Below are 16,739 nucleotides of genomic sequence, written 5' to 3'. Positions count from 1 at the left end.
CTCTGCATTCAAGGGTTATTGAGAGGGATCTGAAAAAGGTCAGCTTATATCATATGGAAATCATTGTCTTTTTAATGTAAAGAATCAAGTGATAGTCAAGCTGAAATGTTAAATTTCTTTGGAAGTTTAACATTTCCACTTAACCATCACTTGATTCTTTACATTAAGGACAACGAGTAAATGCTCAACAAATCTCAATCTTTGTGCTCCCAATGTTTCAGCAGATTAGGAAGGACAATGTTGTACAGTTGTAAGCAGCAGTTTTAGTCCGAAGTACTAAAATAAAAGTTTGTAGATACATGGGGGGCAAGGGGGGAAGAAAGGTCCAAAGCTTAATTTAAGATGGGTGCAATGAAAATAAATGGAATGAATTTTTTTCCAAGGAAAGAGATTTTGATACATGAAATGGAATTTAAGTGGGGGTTCCCACAGAACTTCAACTTTATAGATCCTTTTCACTCTGTTAAAGCAGTTGCAGCATTGTTCTTGTGACCAAGCTGTAGCAATCTATCTCTTCAATAAGCACTCTTGAATAATAATTATTTTATATTTTAGATCATTCTTCCTTTCCCCTCAAAGTACTGTTAAATATGAAATTCCTTTGAGAATTGTTGGTAAAATTGAAATATTAGTTTACACGTGTGTAGAAAAGAAAATGTTCTGTCCAAGTTCATTATATGTTCTGTAAGTATTCAGTGTTATTGCAACCTCCACCTTATCTAAACTTTTTCTATCTCTTTAAATCTGTAGTCAACCAATATTGGGCCATTGTGGTGCCTTCCTTCAGAAATGTCTTTCCGCAAGCACTTTTTATATTTTCTTTTAAAGCTGGAAACATCTATCTGTTACTGCTGTCTCTTGTCCACTTATTACCAAGCTCCATTGCTGCTTGTTCCAGTGATCTGAGCATCTAATCCAAACAAAGGTTCCTGTGCTGTACTGTGAGAAGTCCCGTCGTTCAGAGGGAATGTTAAACCAAAACTCTCTTTTCCCCACAGGTGTAATTAAATATCCTAAGGCACATTTCAAAGGGCAGTAATGATTTTCTGTTGACTTGACCTATACTTATCCTGACACAATTAGCAATAAAAGCTGACCTGGTTTGTGTGCAAATTGACAGCAGTGTTTTATTACATTACTGAGGTGGTGAAAGGTTAAATATTCCTTCTGTTCCTACTATTCTGATAGAGTAGGTCATGATAGTTTTCAGAGGTTAGTAATTTCTCTCACTCACAAATGTTTCATGTATTTGCAGCCTGATTGGTATTTGACTACTGTAATAAAAATGTGATGTTTCTATTTCTGTGTAAGATAGAGTGGGCAATTGATACTGTGTGTTCAGTGATAGTAAATGGGCAGCTTAGTGGCAAGGGAACCTATCCATAATGATATACTTTCAAAGATTAGCTATAATAGGAATGGAAGAATAGGGCTCATTTTCAAAGCCAGAAATGGTGCATAACATGAGGAATTTGTGACCTATCTTTAAAATAACTTCCTCTCATTGAATAGAGTTTCGGGACTGTAGCTTCTTTTGTGTCAATATAAAGAAAAATCTTTGACTAAGCCTCAGAACCCCAGTGGAAGAATAGTGAAACGATCTTCCTTTAACTTCTGACCCCCACAGCTTAGTAAGTGTCTTAAGGGTTTGCCATAAATCTCTATGTAGAGTGTTTCAACACATTGGAAACAATTGATCAGTATTAAAACTGTCTGAATTTAGCTTTTAAACATTTGTTTGCTGTTTTTCTTGTAGCTCTTGAACATTATTAGGAAGATTTCATGCAGGACTATACAGTAACACAGTAAACCAAAGATTAAAGGAACTTTGTCCCAGATTGTCCTGCACAAACGAATAGGTAACTCTGTCTATTTGACCAAGGTTCTACCATAGACTTTGATAAGTTAGTTGATCAATACATGGAGATGGAGGTGCACCATCATCAGACTCCCTGTCCTGAAGCTGGAAGAAGGGTGGGGAAGGTGCTTGAGTGATTTTGGGTGGGTCGGGTGCTGGTGGAGGTGGAATGAATCCTCTTTAGAATACAGTGAAATGACTGCAGCTGGAAAATGTGTATAACCTATCATTGCCCCTCAATTCACCACTTCACTAGTGATTGTACTTTCAATTGCCTCATTGTCACTCTGGAGAATTCACTATAGTTCTCCTTTCACATCCTTCCTAAAATTCCAGCTTGTTCCTCAATACCCCTGATAATTTTGAATTCCTGTATTAGGTCTCCATCTTAGTCTTCTCTGCTCCAAGAAGGACAATCTTCTTCATCTCCCCTCAGGATTGGATTCTTTCATCCCTAGGATCACCCTGGTGGGCCTATCCTGTACCTTTTCTAAGGTCCTGACATCTTTCCTGGATTATGCTCTCCAGAATTGCCATTCGTTGCCTAAGAATGTTAGCATGACTTCCTTATTTTTGTATTCGTTTGCTCATTTATTATCCAAGTACAATAAAACTCTGTTAATCCAGCATGCTGAGGACTGTGGTGCTGTTGGACAAGTAGATTTCTTGTTCTATGGTGGTAGTTATTAATAACAGAGTAGAATAAAAAAAATTCCAAGGGAGCACAGGAAACAAGACCCCAGTAAATTTTAAAGGAGTTGGGCCAACAGAACTAGGTAAGTTTGAAGGGAATGTTAAACAATTATTTACTAAGTGGTCTCCACTGTCTCTATCATTGGTAGGCCGAATTAATGCAATTAAGATGAATATTTTACCAAAATTTTTATATTTATTTCAAGCGATTCCAACTTTTGTCCCGAAATCTTTTTTTGACACAATTGATTTTAAAATTCTTTCATATATTTGGCAGAATAAAAACCCAAGGTTAAGTAGGAAGTATTTACAAAAATTAAAAAAGGATGGTGGTTTGGCCTTGCCTAACTTTAGATTATACTATTGGGCAATTAATATTAGATATTTAATTTTTTGGATACAAGATTCTGATGTAATTCAATGCCCCAAATGGGTATGCCTTGAGCACCAATCAGTTCCTGACTTTTCATTAGTTTCTATTTTAGGTGCTTCTCTCCCTTTTGCACTTACCAAGTTAAGTAAACATACGACTAACCCAATTGTTAAACATACAATACGAATATGGTTTCAATTTTGTAAGTTTTTTGGATTGAATAAATTTAATTTGTCAAGTCCCATTCAATCTGTTTTTTTCTTTCATCCTTCTAGAGCTGACTCAGCTTTTTCCATATGGAAAAGGAAGGGAATAGTATGTTTTCGGGATCTATTCATTGATAACTGTTTTTCATCTTTTGAACAATTGTCTAATAAATATGATTTGCCTAGATCACACTTTTCTCGATATTTGCAGATTAGAAATTTTTTAAAAACTACTATACCCTCTTTTCTGACACCTTACAAAACTGAAACTATGGAAAAAATTTTAGGTCTTAATCCTTATCAGAAGGGTTTAATAGCGATAATTTATGATTTAATTATGAAAATACGTCTAGAATCATTAGACAAAATTAAGAATGAATGGGAAAGTGAATTCCAGACATCTATATCTATAGACACTTGGAAGAAAATTCTTCATTTAGTCAATACATCTTCAATATGTGCCAGACACTCGTTGATCCAGTTTAAGGTAGTCTACAGGACCCATATGTCCAAAGATAAGTTAGCTCGATTCTATAACCATATAAATCCTATATGTGACAGATGTAAATCGAATGTGGCTTCTTTGACACATATGTTTTGGTCCTGTCCTCTTCTGGAAAAATATTGGAAATATTTTAAACATTATTTCAAACGTATTGAAGATTGATTTATAACTTCACCCTATCACTGCAATTTTTGGATTACCAAGGATAGAGTCTGGCCATTTATCTCCTTCCGCTAACCGTATGATTGCTTTTGTTAAATTAATGGCCAAACGATCCATTTTGCTTAAATGGAAGGATCCAATACCCCCTACTACTTTTCAATGGTTTTCTCAAACTATATCATGTTTAAACTTGGAAAAAATTAGGAGTGGTACTGTTGATCCTCCGCTTAGATTTGAAGATATTTGGAGTCCATTTATTCAATATTTTCACATGATGTAGATCCCCTTTCAATAACTTTCCAATTTGGAGGAACGGAGTTGACGACATAATATTGCTCTGTTTCTACTGAGAAATTTTAGCCCAGTTTTTTTTCTTTTTTTTTGTTGTTTGTTTTTCTTTAGTTTATATTGTTTATAATTTTTTTTATCGATTTGGGTTTTTTTAAATTTATGTAATAAATCTTTTTCTTTCCTTTCTTTTATTATATTCATTTACTAAGAGATCGTTGGATCTACAGATTTTTTTTATATTTTACTGTTCTTTATGATTATATATGCTATGATTGTTATCCTGATCTCTTTGTATTACATGTATAAATATTGATGCTATATATCAATCTGTATTAATCTGAAAACTAATAAGATTGAAAAAGAAAGAAAGTTTGAAGGGAATGTGGGTACTGGGCCCCATTGAGTGGATGGGGAATGCAGGAACCGGGGCCCTGTTGAGTGAACAGAGGAATTCAAGTCCCAGCCAGTCGACAGGGAACAGGGCAAACGTTACCTGATGAATGGGCTGTGAAACCACTGGGATTTCCCAGTAGCTGGATAATGAATTATCTGAGTTTTTACTATATTTCATAATTTTCTTAACTGCCTCAACTTGCCCTGTTACCTTCAAGGATTTGTGAATATGCACTCCTGAATTCTCTGTTCTTGCATCACCTCAAAATAACTTTATGCTGCTCTTCAGTGCTCTTTCTCCCAAACTGTGGGACTTTATGCTTAGTACATTGAATTCCAGAACCCAAGTAGTCATGAACCATCATTCACTTGTCAGAAGTTTTTGTATTATGAACAAACTTTGAAATTGTGCACCTTGTACAAAGTCCATGTCATGTATATAATAAGAAAAACACAGTGGTCCCAACACAGGCTCTGATTATGTAATCGGATAGTTTTTGTTTAATTTCAGACTTTTCCCAAGCAAGTTTTTAAGATCTGTGCAGAGTGAGGGACACGCTGAGGGCTGGTAACCAGAAATCTTGATTTAGATGTTAAAAGTTTGGAAAGGTTCCTGTACTTTATTAATTGTTCCAGATTTCATAGTTTGCTCTGCACTTCAAAATTCTGCAAAGACAGCTTAGCATTTTGTGCTCAATTTCATTTCTTGCTGAGAAACAGCTCATTGCTGCTCTAAACATCTTCATTAAAGGCAAGCAAGATAAAAGTCTAAACGTTTTGATCTGACTCCCAGATTCATCTTTCTGATGGAGCTAAACAAATTTCTTGTAAGATTTCTATAAACGTGAATTAATAAATCAATCTGCATGGAAGATGGCTCAGATGTTGTAGTTTTCAAATGTTTAATTTGATGCACCACAAACTTGGCATCAAATTAGCTCTTGCTATTTGGGAGGATTTAAACTAATTTGGCAGGGGGTGGGGGGAAACTGAGTAGCAGTGTGGCAGGTGGGGAGATTTCAATGACAAAGGTTATTAAAGGTTTGATCAGGAAAACAAAGGAAACATACGGCAGGTAAAGGCAACTACAGTCAAGCGAATTCCTTGAGGAATATGGAGGATGTAGGAGAGTACATAAGAAGGAAATTAGGAGGCAAAAAGAGGTCATGAAATATCCTTGGCAGTTAAGATTAAGGAGAACCCCAAGTTAGTGGATATATTAAGAACAAGAGGGTAGCTAGGCAAAGACTGGGTTCCCTTAGAGACCAAAGAGGTAAACTGTGTATGGAGCTAGGGGATGTGGACGAGGTCCAAAATAGAAATTCTTGCCTGTATTCACCAAGGAGAAGGGCATGGAAGGGAGTGAGTTAAAGGAGAGATGCATTGAATGGAGTATGTGTGTATTAAGATGGTGTTAGATGTCTTAGAATACATAAATGTGGATAATTCCACAGGGCCAGATGAGATCTATCCCAGAATGCAAAGGGAGATTGCTGCGGCCCTGATGGAGATCTTTCCATCTTCAATAACCACGGGCCAGGTACCAGAAGATTGGAGAATAGATAATGTTGTTCCTTTATTTAAGAAGAGCAGCAGAGATAAGCAAAGTAACTATAGGCCAGGGGAGCCTTGCATCAGTGCTAGGGAAATTATTGGAGAAAATTCCAAGGGATAGCATTAATGTACATTTGGAAAGGCAGGGACTGAATGTAGGAGGAATGATTAGCAAGTTTGTGAATGACACGAAAATTCTTGGTGTTGTGGATAGCGAGGGAGGTTGTCTAAGACTACAGCAGGATACAGATCAGATGGAAAGCTGGGCACAGCATTAGTAGATGGAATTTAATCCCAAAAAGTGTGAGGTGATGCATTTTTGGGAAATCAAATAGGGGTGGGGCATATACAGTAAATGGTAGGGCACGACTGACTATTGATGAACAGAGTGACATTGGGCTGCTTGTCTTCATAGATTGGATCATAGAATATGAGAGTTGGGAGATTATGTTGCAAGTCTACAAACACTGATAAGACCACACTTGGAGTATTGTTTGCTATTTCAATATCAATAGATATTGATATTACAGCGCCAGCGATCAGGGTTCGATTCCCGTCGCTGTCTGTAAGGAGTTTGTACGTTCTCCCGTGTCTGCGTGGGTTTCCTCCGGGTGCTCCGGTTTCCTCCCACATTCCAAAAGACGTACGGGTAGGCTAATTTGGGTTTAAAATGAGTGGCGCGGACTCATTAGGCCAGAAGGGCCTGTTACCATGCTGTAAGTAAAATCAAAAATTAAAAAATATTTGGTGTCACAACCCAGCCTATTTGTGCAAGATTTTCCTTATCAATTCAACTTTCTATCAAATACTTGATAGGGCAGGCACGGTAGTGTAGTGGTTAGCGTAACGCTTTACAGCACCAGTGACCGGGGTTCAAATCCGGCCACTGTCTGTAAGGAGTTTGTACGTTCTCCCCGTGTCTGCGTGGGTTTCCTCCAGGTGCTCTGGTTTCCTCCCACATTCCAAAGACGTATGGGTTAGGAAGTTATGGGCGTGCTATGTCGGCGCCGGAAGCATGGCGACACTTGCAGGCTGCCCCCAGAACACTACGCAAAAAGATGTATTTCACTGTGTGTTTTGATGTACATGTGACTAATAAAGATATCTTATATCTCCAAAATTAAAATACTGCAGACGTTGGAAGTCTGAAATAAATTCTGGAAATACTCAGCAGGTGAGGTATCATCTGTGGGGAGAGAAACAGACTTAATGTTTTGAGTTGATCACCTTCCATCAGAAATAGGGATTAAAATCAATTTTTGTGAGTGGGGGGTGCGGTGGCAGAAAGAACAGAAGGGAGGGTCTGTGATAGGATGAAGAGCAGGAGAGATTGAATTGCAAAAATGTTTTGCTTTCCCATATACATTCAGCAGAATTAAGTGCAAGTTTCTCCTATTTTTGTGAACAGAGTGATTGTCAGAGGCAGTTGTGTAAGATAGCTGTTTTGATACTACTCTGCTAAAGAATAATTAGAAAAATCCTGAAGTTAGCCCTGGGATAATTTGGTTCCATTCAATAGAACTTGTCTATCAGTCTTCCTGGCTATTTGCCATCATTTTCTTTTGCTTGTACAATTTCTCACTTCATATCACATTGCATTAATGTAAATTGTAAATGGTGCAGAGAAAGTGGTACAGAAAAAGCCAAAGTGTGGATGTAACAAAAGGTGGAAACGTTCCATGTGCTGTGATCCCATGAGATTGGTGCATTACTTTTAATTAATAATTCCCTGTGCTGTCTGGATTAGCTGGATGAAGTAGCATTGAACATTACTTCAGTATACTGTCTCTTCATGAAGGTCCTTGTGGTTAATTCCAAGCAATTTTCTACCTAACGTGCTGCAGAAAATAGTAATAACTTCAGTTTTAAAAATAATTTTCCCTTGTTTTATCAATGGCAGGATGAAAAGTGACTACAGAATTACCTGTGTTATGGGTTACAATTCCAGTAAATGCAAGACAATAATATTAATTACTACAGTAACATTCAAAGCTGTATAAAACACACTTTTGTTCTGTATCAGTCCACATATTTTAATTACAGCAAAAGACTATCAGGATCATTGATGATCAAACATTAAACGCAACAAGTCTTTTAGTGTCAGTTAAAACAGGAAACAAGAAAACACCAACAAACGTTTAGAAATTGACTGTCCCACCACCCTTTTGTTTTAAAGTCTGTCCTCACTTTTTTCAAGCTTGCTGTTTTATTCTATTATTCTTGTCTTAACCTTTTCTCCTGTTTTTCTTTTGTTTACTATTCTCTGCACACGAAGCCTAAAAAGGCGATGTGGACTTTGGAAGATGGGGGAAGCCCTGAAGTGGAATTCAAGTGACAAAGTCAGGTTTCAAATGCAGCAAGTTGGTTTTCAAACAGTGGGGTTGCCTGGGGTTTCACGATGTCACATTTGGCTCAGTGTTAGCCATCTTGTCTCTGAATCAGAAGGTTATGGGTTCATGTCCCTGTCCAGAAATGTAAGCATGTGAGCAAATGTTTAGCTCTGAATGAGTGCCTGTCCACTCGGGTATGTGAAAGATCCCATGGCTATTTTTGTTTTTGAAAAATAGTTGTTCTTTTTTCTGACCTATATCTATCAGTTGACATCATGTAAAATAGAATGTCTTGCTATTACCTCACTGATGTTTGTGGCATCTTGTGTTTAAAAAAAACATTTCAAAAATGCATCTTGGAATTGGTGATTTCTGCCCCCCCCCCCCCCCATGCGGAGCTTTAAAATGTTTTTAGAACTGTTTTATTTCAAATCTTATAAGCTGCCAAGTGTGTTTTCCAATATAATTTCCTGAATTGTTAGAATTGAGGTTTGAGTTCAATGGATCCTCGCTGTCAGTACCAAGTAATGTTTTCACAAAATATCGATTTAATATAGCCAATGATCAATGCACTTCATTGATTGAACATTGGTAAACAAATGAAAAAAAACGTTGAATCAACAGATCATTTTAATCTCTCATTACTTAGAATAAGAATAGCAGTACAATGTATTCTTCATTCTCACTTGGCCTAGCATTTATTTTTAGGTAGAGCAGACCTTTAAATAATTTTTTTTTAAAATGCTGCATTTTTTAATTGAAATCCGTGGCAGTCTTGGGTTCAGATTTGATTTGAACAGAGACAGTACTTGGGAATTTGCTAGTTACTTTTTTTTGATTTTAACTTTTTTTGTTATAGAATCTATCCACGTATATCAGTGCATTAAGTAAATATGCTCAACTTCAGTCTTTGTGGACAGCCCAGAACTCTGATCAAGTTAGTGCCCTGACATGGAGCTTTGCTATCTACACTACTTGCAGTAAGTGTGACTTTAAACTGAATCTCATTGTTCAGCAAATAAAAAGTTTGACAATACTATGTTGTATATTGCACAGTGAGCAAGAGGTTGCACATTGCCAGTGGCAATTATTAAACTTATCAGAAGTGCAACACAACAGTTAGACCAAGAAGTTATCAAAATATGTGAAAAAGAAAATTTCTGGGGCTGCAGGGAAAGTATTGGAGATTGGAGCTCACTTCATGGCTTCTATGAAAAGCCAACATCGACCAATTGGCTGAATGGTCACCTGTGCTGTAATAATTCTTTGAAGGTTAATAAGTGCAGGCAGGGATTATGAGCAATCAGGACTGAGTAACACAGGAGCAGGTGCGTAAAACTGTGACAGACCACTAAGGTAGAATTGAGAAAAGTAGCCAGTACATTGGAATAGACAACTGTTGTGGCAGGAAGTTACTGCAGCAGAATGTTGAAACACTTAACACACGTTGCATGTGTTTTTCCACAATAATGAGCTGTGGATTCTCTTCTAGATTTGATGTAATAATTAGTCTTTGATTGTGACCTTAATTTTATTACTCTTACACAGCACGAGTCTTCACTACACTGATGACCACCCAGGACACTGCAGGTGAATAGGTTTTTGATGTGCATGCAGTCTTCTAACTGTAGTTCTAATTTTAATTTTCAGAATTGCTAAATTAAAATAGATTAATTCTTCCATTGTGTAAACATGACTTTCATCCAAAAAGCAACTACTTTCTAGAATGGTTCTTTGAATCTAAGAATTCTTCACACATTGCAAGGGGCAAAGGTTCCCAGATGAGAGAAATTAACGCTGAATATCATAACTAACCACAGTGAATAATACCAAAATTACCATAGCTATTTTCGTCTGGTCTACCAAAAGTATGCATTCTTATGTGGTATACAACTGAGTAGTCTGCTTATTTGACCACAGGTATGTAATTCTGTATTTAAATGGCTCATATTACATTTTTTTAAATTCACTGGATGTGGTTGATGCTGGCAAGGCCAACATTTATTGCGTGTCCTTAATTGCTCTTGAAGAGAGTTGCTTACTGGGTGATTTTTGGGAAGCATTCTGTTGGATTGAAGTCATCTGTAGGCCCAACCAGGTGCAAGGAAGGCAGATTTCCTTTTCAGACAGGATATCAGTAAACCAGATGAGTCTGGACAGGTGTCTGGTAGGTTTGTGGTCACCTTTACTTACACTAGCTTTTTATTTCAAATAATTCATTGAATATATATTCTCCAGCTGGTATGGTTGGATATGGTCTGGTCTCCAGCTCATTAATCCAGGCCTGTAGACTACTGGTCCAAATAACATAACCAATAAACTATCAGGTTTTAAAAGACAATTCTCTTTGATCCACACACCTGTTTCGGTTACCCAGGACAATTGGGTCAATATGCATGTTGTATTTTCATCTCATTGTTTCCCAGCCTTCATTAACAAAGGTTTTTTTTATTTCAAAAATAAATTTTATTCATAATAAAAATATATACAAAGGAACAAAGTAGGGAGTTACAATGCCCCTTCCTTTACACTTTGCAGGTAGTTAGCTTGAGGAGGAGAGAGTGTGGTGGCAACTTTGAGTAGCACTTCTAGCTAATTGGGAGAAGTAATAAAAACTGTTCTTTTTAAAGAAAAAAGGAGCTTGTTGACTTATTTCAGAAAGCCAAAAGCAGCATTCATGCACAAGACATTGTTACCTTGTCCAGCTGACGGAGGTCTGATGTGGTTATATGCTAATCAGAAAGACCAACCTCACTGGACCTGAGAACGGGCCAAGGGAGTGATTGTGTGCACTTCAAATAAATACAAATTAATATAAAAATGCTCTGGATAATTACAAACATACTAAAATCATGTGACTTTTGTGCATTTGCTTGATAGGTATTTAAATAAAAATGTACATCTTATATAATGGCTACTATTTCCTTTCCAGTGATTATACGTTATGTGGTTCTGGGTTTGTTGAATGTTTGGGTTTTGACCACCATCATCTACTACAGGAAGACTGGAAAGAAACAAGAATGAACATGGTGAGGAGCTGTGTCTCAGCTAGAATTACACAGCTGGATTTCTGGATTGAAACAAGAATCCTCCCTCAACCCTTTTTGATTGTTCATTTGAAATATGATGTAAAGACAATCAACCTAAACACCCTCAAAAAATCCTCAAGAGGTTGTGTGGTTGGCAAGACATATTTTGAATAATACAAAGGGACAGCTACATCCATAACAACAAGCCCAAACAAAATGAAAAACAGATGGATGTCCTTATTCCAATTGATACAGTAAAATTGTTGGTATAATCACAAATACTGATTTGTAACAGTTACACCTCTAAGACAGGAGCATCTTTAACCTGTGGCTCATAGTTGTTTATCACAGAATGCCTCCAGAACTGCCCCAAAGCAATACAATGCAAAACTAAGTTCAAATTATTACATATTATTTCTGCAGTAAAGATACTAACATTAAACATGCTTTTTTTTCCTGTAAGAGGACAACCACAGCATAATTAATGCATCGCTCAGCAAGGTAACCTGGTCTTCTAACCATGTTCTCTCACCAAGTTGATCCAACCCAACCTCCATCCTTTTTCAGCTGTGATCTCCCCTCCAGTCTTTTCAATCCTTCCCTTTCCTCTTCACCTCAATTGATAGCAGGGCCAGGATTTTGAAGATTACCAGTCCAGTCCGTAGCAGCTACATTTTAACCAGCAAGAGTGATACATTCAACTTGGATAACTACCAGGGTTCCTTTGGAAGAGATGCTAGAGCCACACCAACAATTTGTAACGTGTTAGGGAGGAAAACAAGACAACCTTTCAGGAGCGGGTGAGGTCAACAGCATTTAGATACAGTGATGCCCCCACCCTCACCAACTTCCCAGGATTACAAAATTGGGAGGCATGAGTGTTTGGACCGTGAGCATTTTGTGTCTGCTTAATGCAGTAAGCAGACATAAATGATTTCCATTCTCAATTACAAAAGTAAAACCCAAGTTTAAAAAAAATATAAAGGACAGGAATTGGGACCAAAACAGAGAGAGAATTCCTGTAAAGAAATGGAAGTTATTTTACTAAGAGCATATTTGCACTTAAAGAAAATACATGGTCAGTTGATAGAAGGGGTAGTGCACTGATGGGAGCTGTACATTAGTTTTACTTTACTCATGAATGTTATTTAACAATGTAAAACAAAACATTATTTTTCATATAAGTAGCACAAATCTAGCTTTTACATATAAAAACAGTGCAGTTCAGAATATAGCATATTTTAGTAATATTGGCAGTTTTTGGATTTGTGGGATCAAAGTGATCCCACTAAATTATGGGTAATTTGGTTGATAAAGGTTTTTTTAAGATCATTTATAATAATTAACTACAGGGATATCTAACCCCCTTAACTCCACTTCATTTGAACCTTAAATTACGAGACTAGTTTTTGATGGTTACTTCATATTTAAAATTCAGTGTTTCATTTCTTTACAACATAGTTTTACTTCCTAGATTCAAAGTTCAGTGAGGCTCTTGGATAGTTAATGGGAGCTTTTCCTTCTGTGGCAACTGCATAGAATTCAAGGTGGGGGGGGGGGGGGGGGAATCCAGGCTGATACTCACTCCAAGGATCAGCTGCACTGTTGAATTTACAGTGTTTTGGATGAGTGAACCCCCCTCCACACTCTTGGGTGTATGTAAAAGATCTCATGGGTAATGTTTGTCCCCTAGTCTTGACCAATGTTTATCCTTGCTATTTGTTGGTTTGTTATGGCTGCTGCATTTCCAACATAACACCAATGCCTACACTCTGAAAATATGCAAGTCTTGCAAAACACTTAAATGTTTTTTTCTTGCTTTTATTATTATAGCCATTTTTAACAATATTTAATAGCTTCATGTATTTGATTGTAATAGTTCTCAAATTTTACCATGGACTTATGAAGAGGGATTTATTCAAACGATCTCAAAACAATTTGAGTTAACAAATTTAAAGATGGGGTGACAAGAACCTTTCACAGCTTTATATAATTAACATACCTTGATTTTTTTTCTATCATTTGGCAGTTGATAGAATTGGATAAATATATAAATACAGTAGATTCATTCTGGGGAAACTCTTTGGGTGAGTAAATAATTCAGGCATCTGGATCCTTGATTCATGTTATACAACTAACTTTGCACTTACTCTGTTGTAGCTCTCAATTTGCTATTTGGCTTGGGATGAGAATTGTACATATGCTGGCTCACCAGCTGGTGATAAGAGACACTTCATCCTGTTTCCACAGGTGTAGGTCTGTGCAGTGAGATTTTTTTTGTAAACTACTTTTACTTTTTTCTCCCCCTAATACTATGTTAAAGTGGGAGTTGGGCAAACTACCCAAAGGACAACTTTTAACGTAGTTTCATGCTTGCATTCCTGTAAATAGCTTTACATTTTAACATGGAGTGCAGATCTAGAACTATAGAGCATTTTATTTGTAATCATTTTCTACATATGGAAAACAAATGCATTAAATAATAGAGGTTAACTATCTATGTTGGATCATATTGTACAGAAATTCACCTGTCCAGTGGAATTTTTCATGTGAAAAAGCTATTTTTTACATAAATGTAACATTTTGACTAGAGCAGTTGTGTACTGGTTGTTTGTTAATACCACCTGCATCAATGTCTCCCATTTGCTGAACTGGCTATGGGGATGTGTTTCCTATTCCTTTTCCTTCTGCTTCGTAGATTATCCTGGTGGTCAGTTTATCTGTAAATCTACCATAATGGAGAAGAAATGAGCACTGTTTCCTCTTTCAGGCTTTCATCATCTTGCATGCATCTTGTCCAAGGTAGTGTTGGGGGAGGGGAAAAGAGCATGTATCTGGACTGAAATGTTTGAAGTCAACTTCGGCATTTCCAATTTTTTTTTGTGGCCAACAAAAATCTGACTTTTACATGTAATGTTTTTAGCTAAACTCAGCAATCAGACAAAAGCCTAAATGTGTATTTAATCCTCCATCCCCAAATGAAGGACATTATAACAAAAAAAATCAAAGGTGGATAATAAACATTCATTGTATGAAGCACTTCAGGTGGCAGAATTGGAATGGAAAGCATTTACTGGGGTTTACGCTACATGGGAGAAGACAACTGGAAGAAAAATAATCTTTAAAGTAATTTCCACCATAATTTTTTTTGTATGGTGGCTACATCAGAAATCTAACTGGGAGCTTTCAGAGATGTAGTTCTGGGAAGCTTAGCATGGTTTTGGGAGGTAACAGGAAAGGAAAGTTGGCAATGGGGCCAAAGTTTGCAGGAATGGAAGAAACAAGAATTACTGTTTGAAGTGAGGGAGGAGAGCAGCAACTTTGAAAGATGATAGAAGCAGAAGGGAGAGGAGTGTCAACTTTGTTTTATTCATTCATAGAAGTGGACATTGCTGGCAAAGCAGGCATTCATTGTCCAACCTGCATTGCCTTCTGAATGGGGGTGAGATAGCCATAAGTGGTGGGTCTGGAATACACAAGGCCAGACTAGGTTTTCTTTCCCGAAGTATGTCAGTTAACGTGCTGCAGAGGGGAAACTGGGTAATTAGCAATGCACTGGGCATTTATTTATTTAATGGGACAAATCAAACACTAACAAGGCCAGCATTCATCGTTTTCCCCAAAGTGCCTTGGAGAGATTGACATTGAACTGCCAATTTAAGTCATTGCAGTCCTGCTGATAAAGACCCTACCCAGTGACGAGGAAGGACAGCAATACATTTTCAAGTCAGGACAGTGTACAACTTGGAAGGAAACCAGCAGGTGATGGTGTTCCATGTGATCAGAATAGCCTCTGAACAACTACAGTGCATTTTGTAGATGGGCCAGTAGTGGAGGAAGTGAATGCTTAGGTGGTAGATGAGGTGCCAGTCAGAAGGGTTGCCTTGTCCTGGATGTCCACAGGTGTACAGCACAGAAGGTCCTATGTCCCACTGAGTCTAGTTCCCATTTGTACTCATCCCATTTTATTCTCTGCACATCCCCATCAGATCTCCCTAGATATAACAATTACCTCAGACCTCAACAGTGAAACAGGTGGATGAAGTTATTTCGAACTCAATGGCTGTGAAGGCGGATGAAGGCTGCAACAAATCCATCAGCTCCAATCGTCGTGGTTTCCATGCCATTGGAATCAGTTGGTTGATTTGTGAAGTATCATGTGCTTCTTGTAGTGCAACATCAAGTACACATTAAACAGGCATCTTCGCTCTGTGGACTCATAAGCCACTTGAGAGCCCATAAGTAGATCAACAGAACAAAGACCATCATCCTCGACCTTGATGGATAGCCACAACAATGACCAATCACCAGGGGCAACTTAGTGGCCAATTAACTGACCAAACCACACATTTTTACAGTGTGGGAGAAAACATGCAAACTCCACACAGACGGCAACAGCAGTCAGGATCAAATCCAAAGCATTGGAGCCGTGGGAGAGTTACTCTACTAGCTGTGCTACTGCATTGCCCAGATGGTGTTGAGGTTCCCAAGTGTTGCTGGAGTTCCACTCATCCAGGCAAATGGAGAGAATACCATCACGCTCCTGTTGCACCTTAAGGGAGCTATAAGCCTCTGACCTAATTTTGTACCACAGTATTTTTGTTACTGGTCCAGTTAAGCTTCAGGTTAATGGTGACCCCCCCAATACTTTTTTGATGACTTTTTTTTTGGTGACACTTAATGCAAGGTGCTCTGAGGAATAAGAGTAAAGCCTTGTTCCAGTTGCATTGGTGTTTGGTAAGAAAGCAACTGGACCAGAGTATACAGTTTTGGATTCCTGAACCAAAGGAAGATATAATTTCCCGACCTGTGCAGCAGTATAGAGTTGGTAGAATCGTTCCTAGGACAATGGCATTGGCTTTTGATGGGAAACCAAGGTCTATATTCATTTCATCTTAGAAGAATGAGAGGTGATCTCAGTGATGTGGCTAAGATTCTGTAAAGGATTTACATTGGTGGATGTAGAAAGAATGACTGCAACATCCAAATCCAAGGAGCATACTGAAAAGGTAAGGGAATCTTTTTTATATATATACAAAATGGATTGAGTTGAGAAATTACTTAGGGGTGTGGATATTCAATTATCAAGCAGATTCACAGCTTTGAATTAGTTTTTTTAAAAGGATATCAAGGGAACCAAATAAGGAAGAAAAACAAGATGTGACATGGTGGACCAGAAAGATGTGATTGAATGATATTATCATTATTGCACTAAGTGCAGTGATCTGAATTAAGATAACTTGCTCTTATTTTAAACAGACTGATTAAACTATTAAATAACCATGGAATATCACTGAGTGAAAAGAAAACTAATGTATAAAACAGGATTTGATGAGGAGTGTGAT

The 16,739-nt window shown here is 37.5% G+C and overlaps 1 protein-coding gene across 1 annotated transcript in view; it reads left to right on the top strand.

The window, feature by feature from the left end:
• slc66a3 (solute carrier family 66 member 3) overlaps positions 1-13,986 on the top strand; it is a 29,606-nt gene extending 15,620 nt beyond the window's left edge. The window contains exons 5-7 of the mRNA XM_052024622.1: positions 9,225-9,345; positions 9,914-9,955; positions 11,298-13,986. Coding sequence (XP_051880582.1) covers positions 9,225-9,345; positions 9,914-9,955; positions 11,298-11,389 — 255 coding nt within the window. The 3' untranslated portion in view covers positions 11,390-13,986. The remainder of the gene's footprint in view (positions 1-9,224; positions 9,346-9,913; positions 9,956-11,297) is intronic.
• The last annotated feature ends 2,753 nt before the right edge of the window (positions 13,987-16,739 follow it).

The sequence above is a fragment of the Pristis pectinata genome, chromosome 10, assembly GCF_009764475.1.
Source record: "Pristis pectinata isolate sPriPec2 chromosome 10, sPriPec2.1.pri, whole genome shotgun sequence".
In the NCBI taxonomy this organism is placed as follows: Eukaryota; Metazoa; Chordata; class Chondrichthyes; order Rhinopristiformes; family Pristidae; genus Pristis; species Pristis pectinata.
The sequence above is the reverse complement of the archived record's forward strand: the minus strand, read 5'-3'. Positions and strand labels throughout refer to the sequence as shown.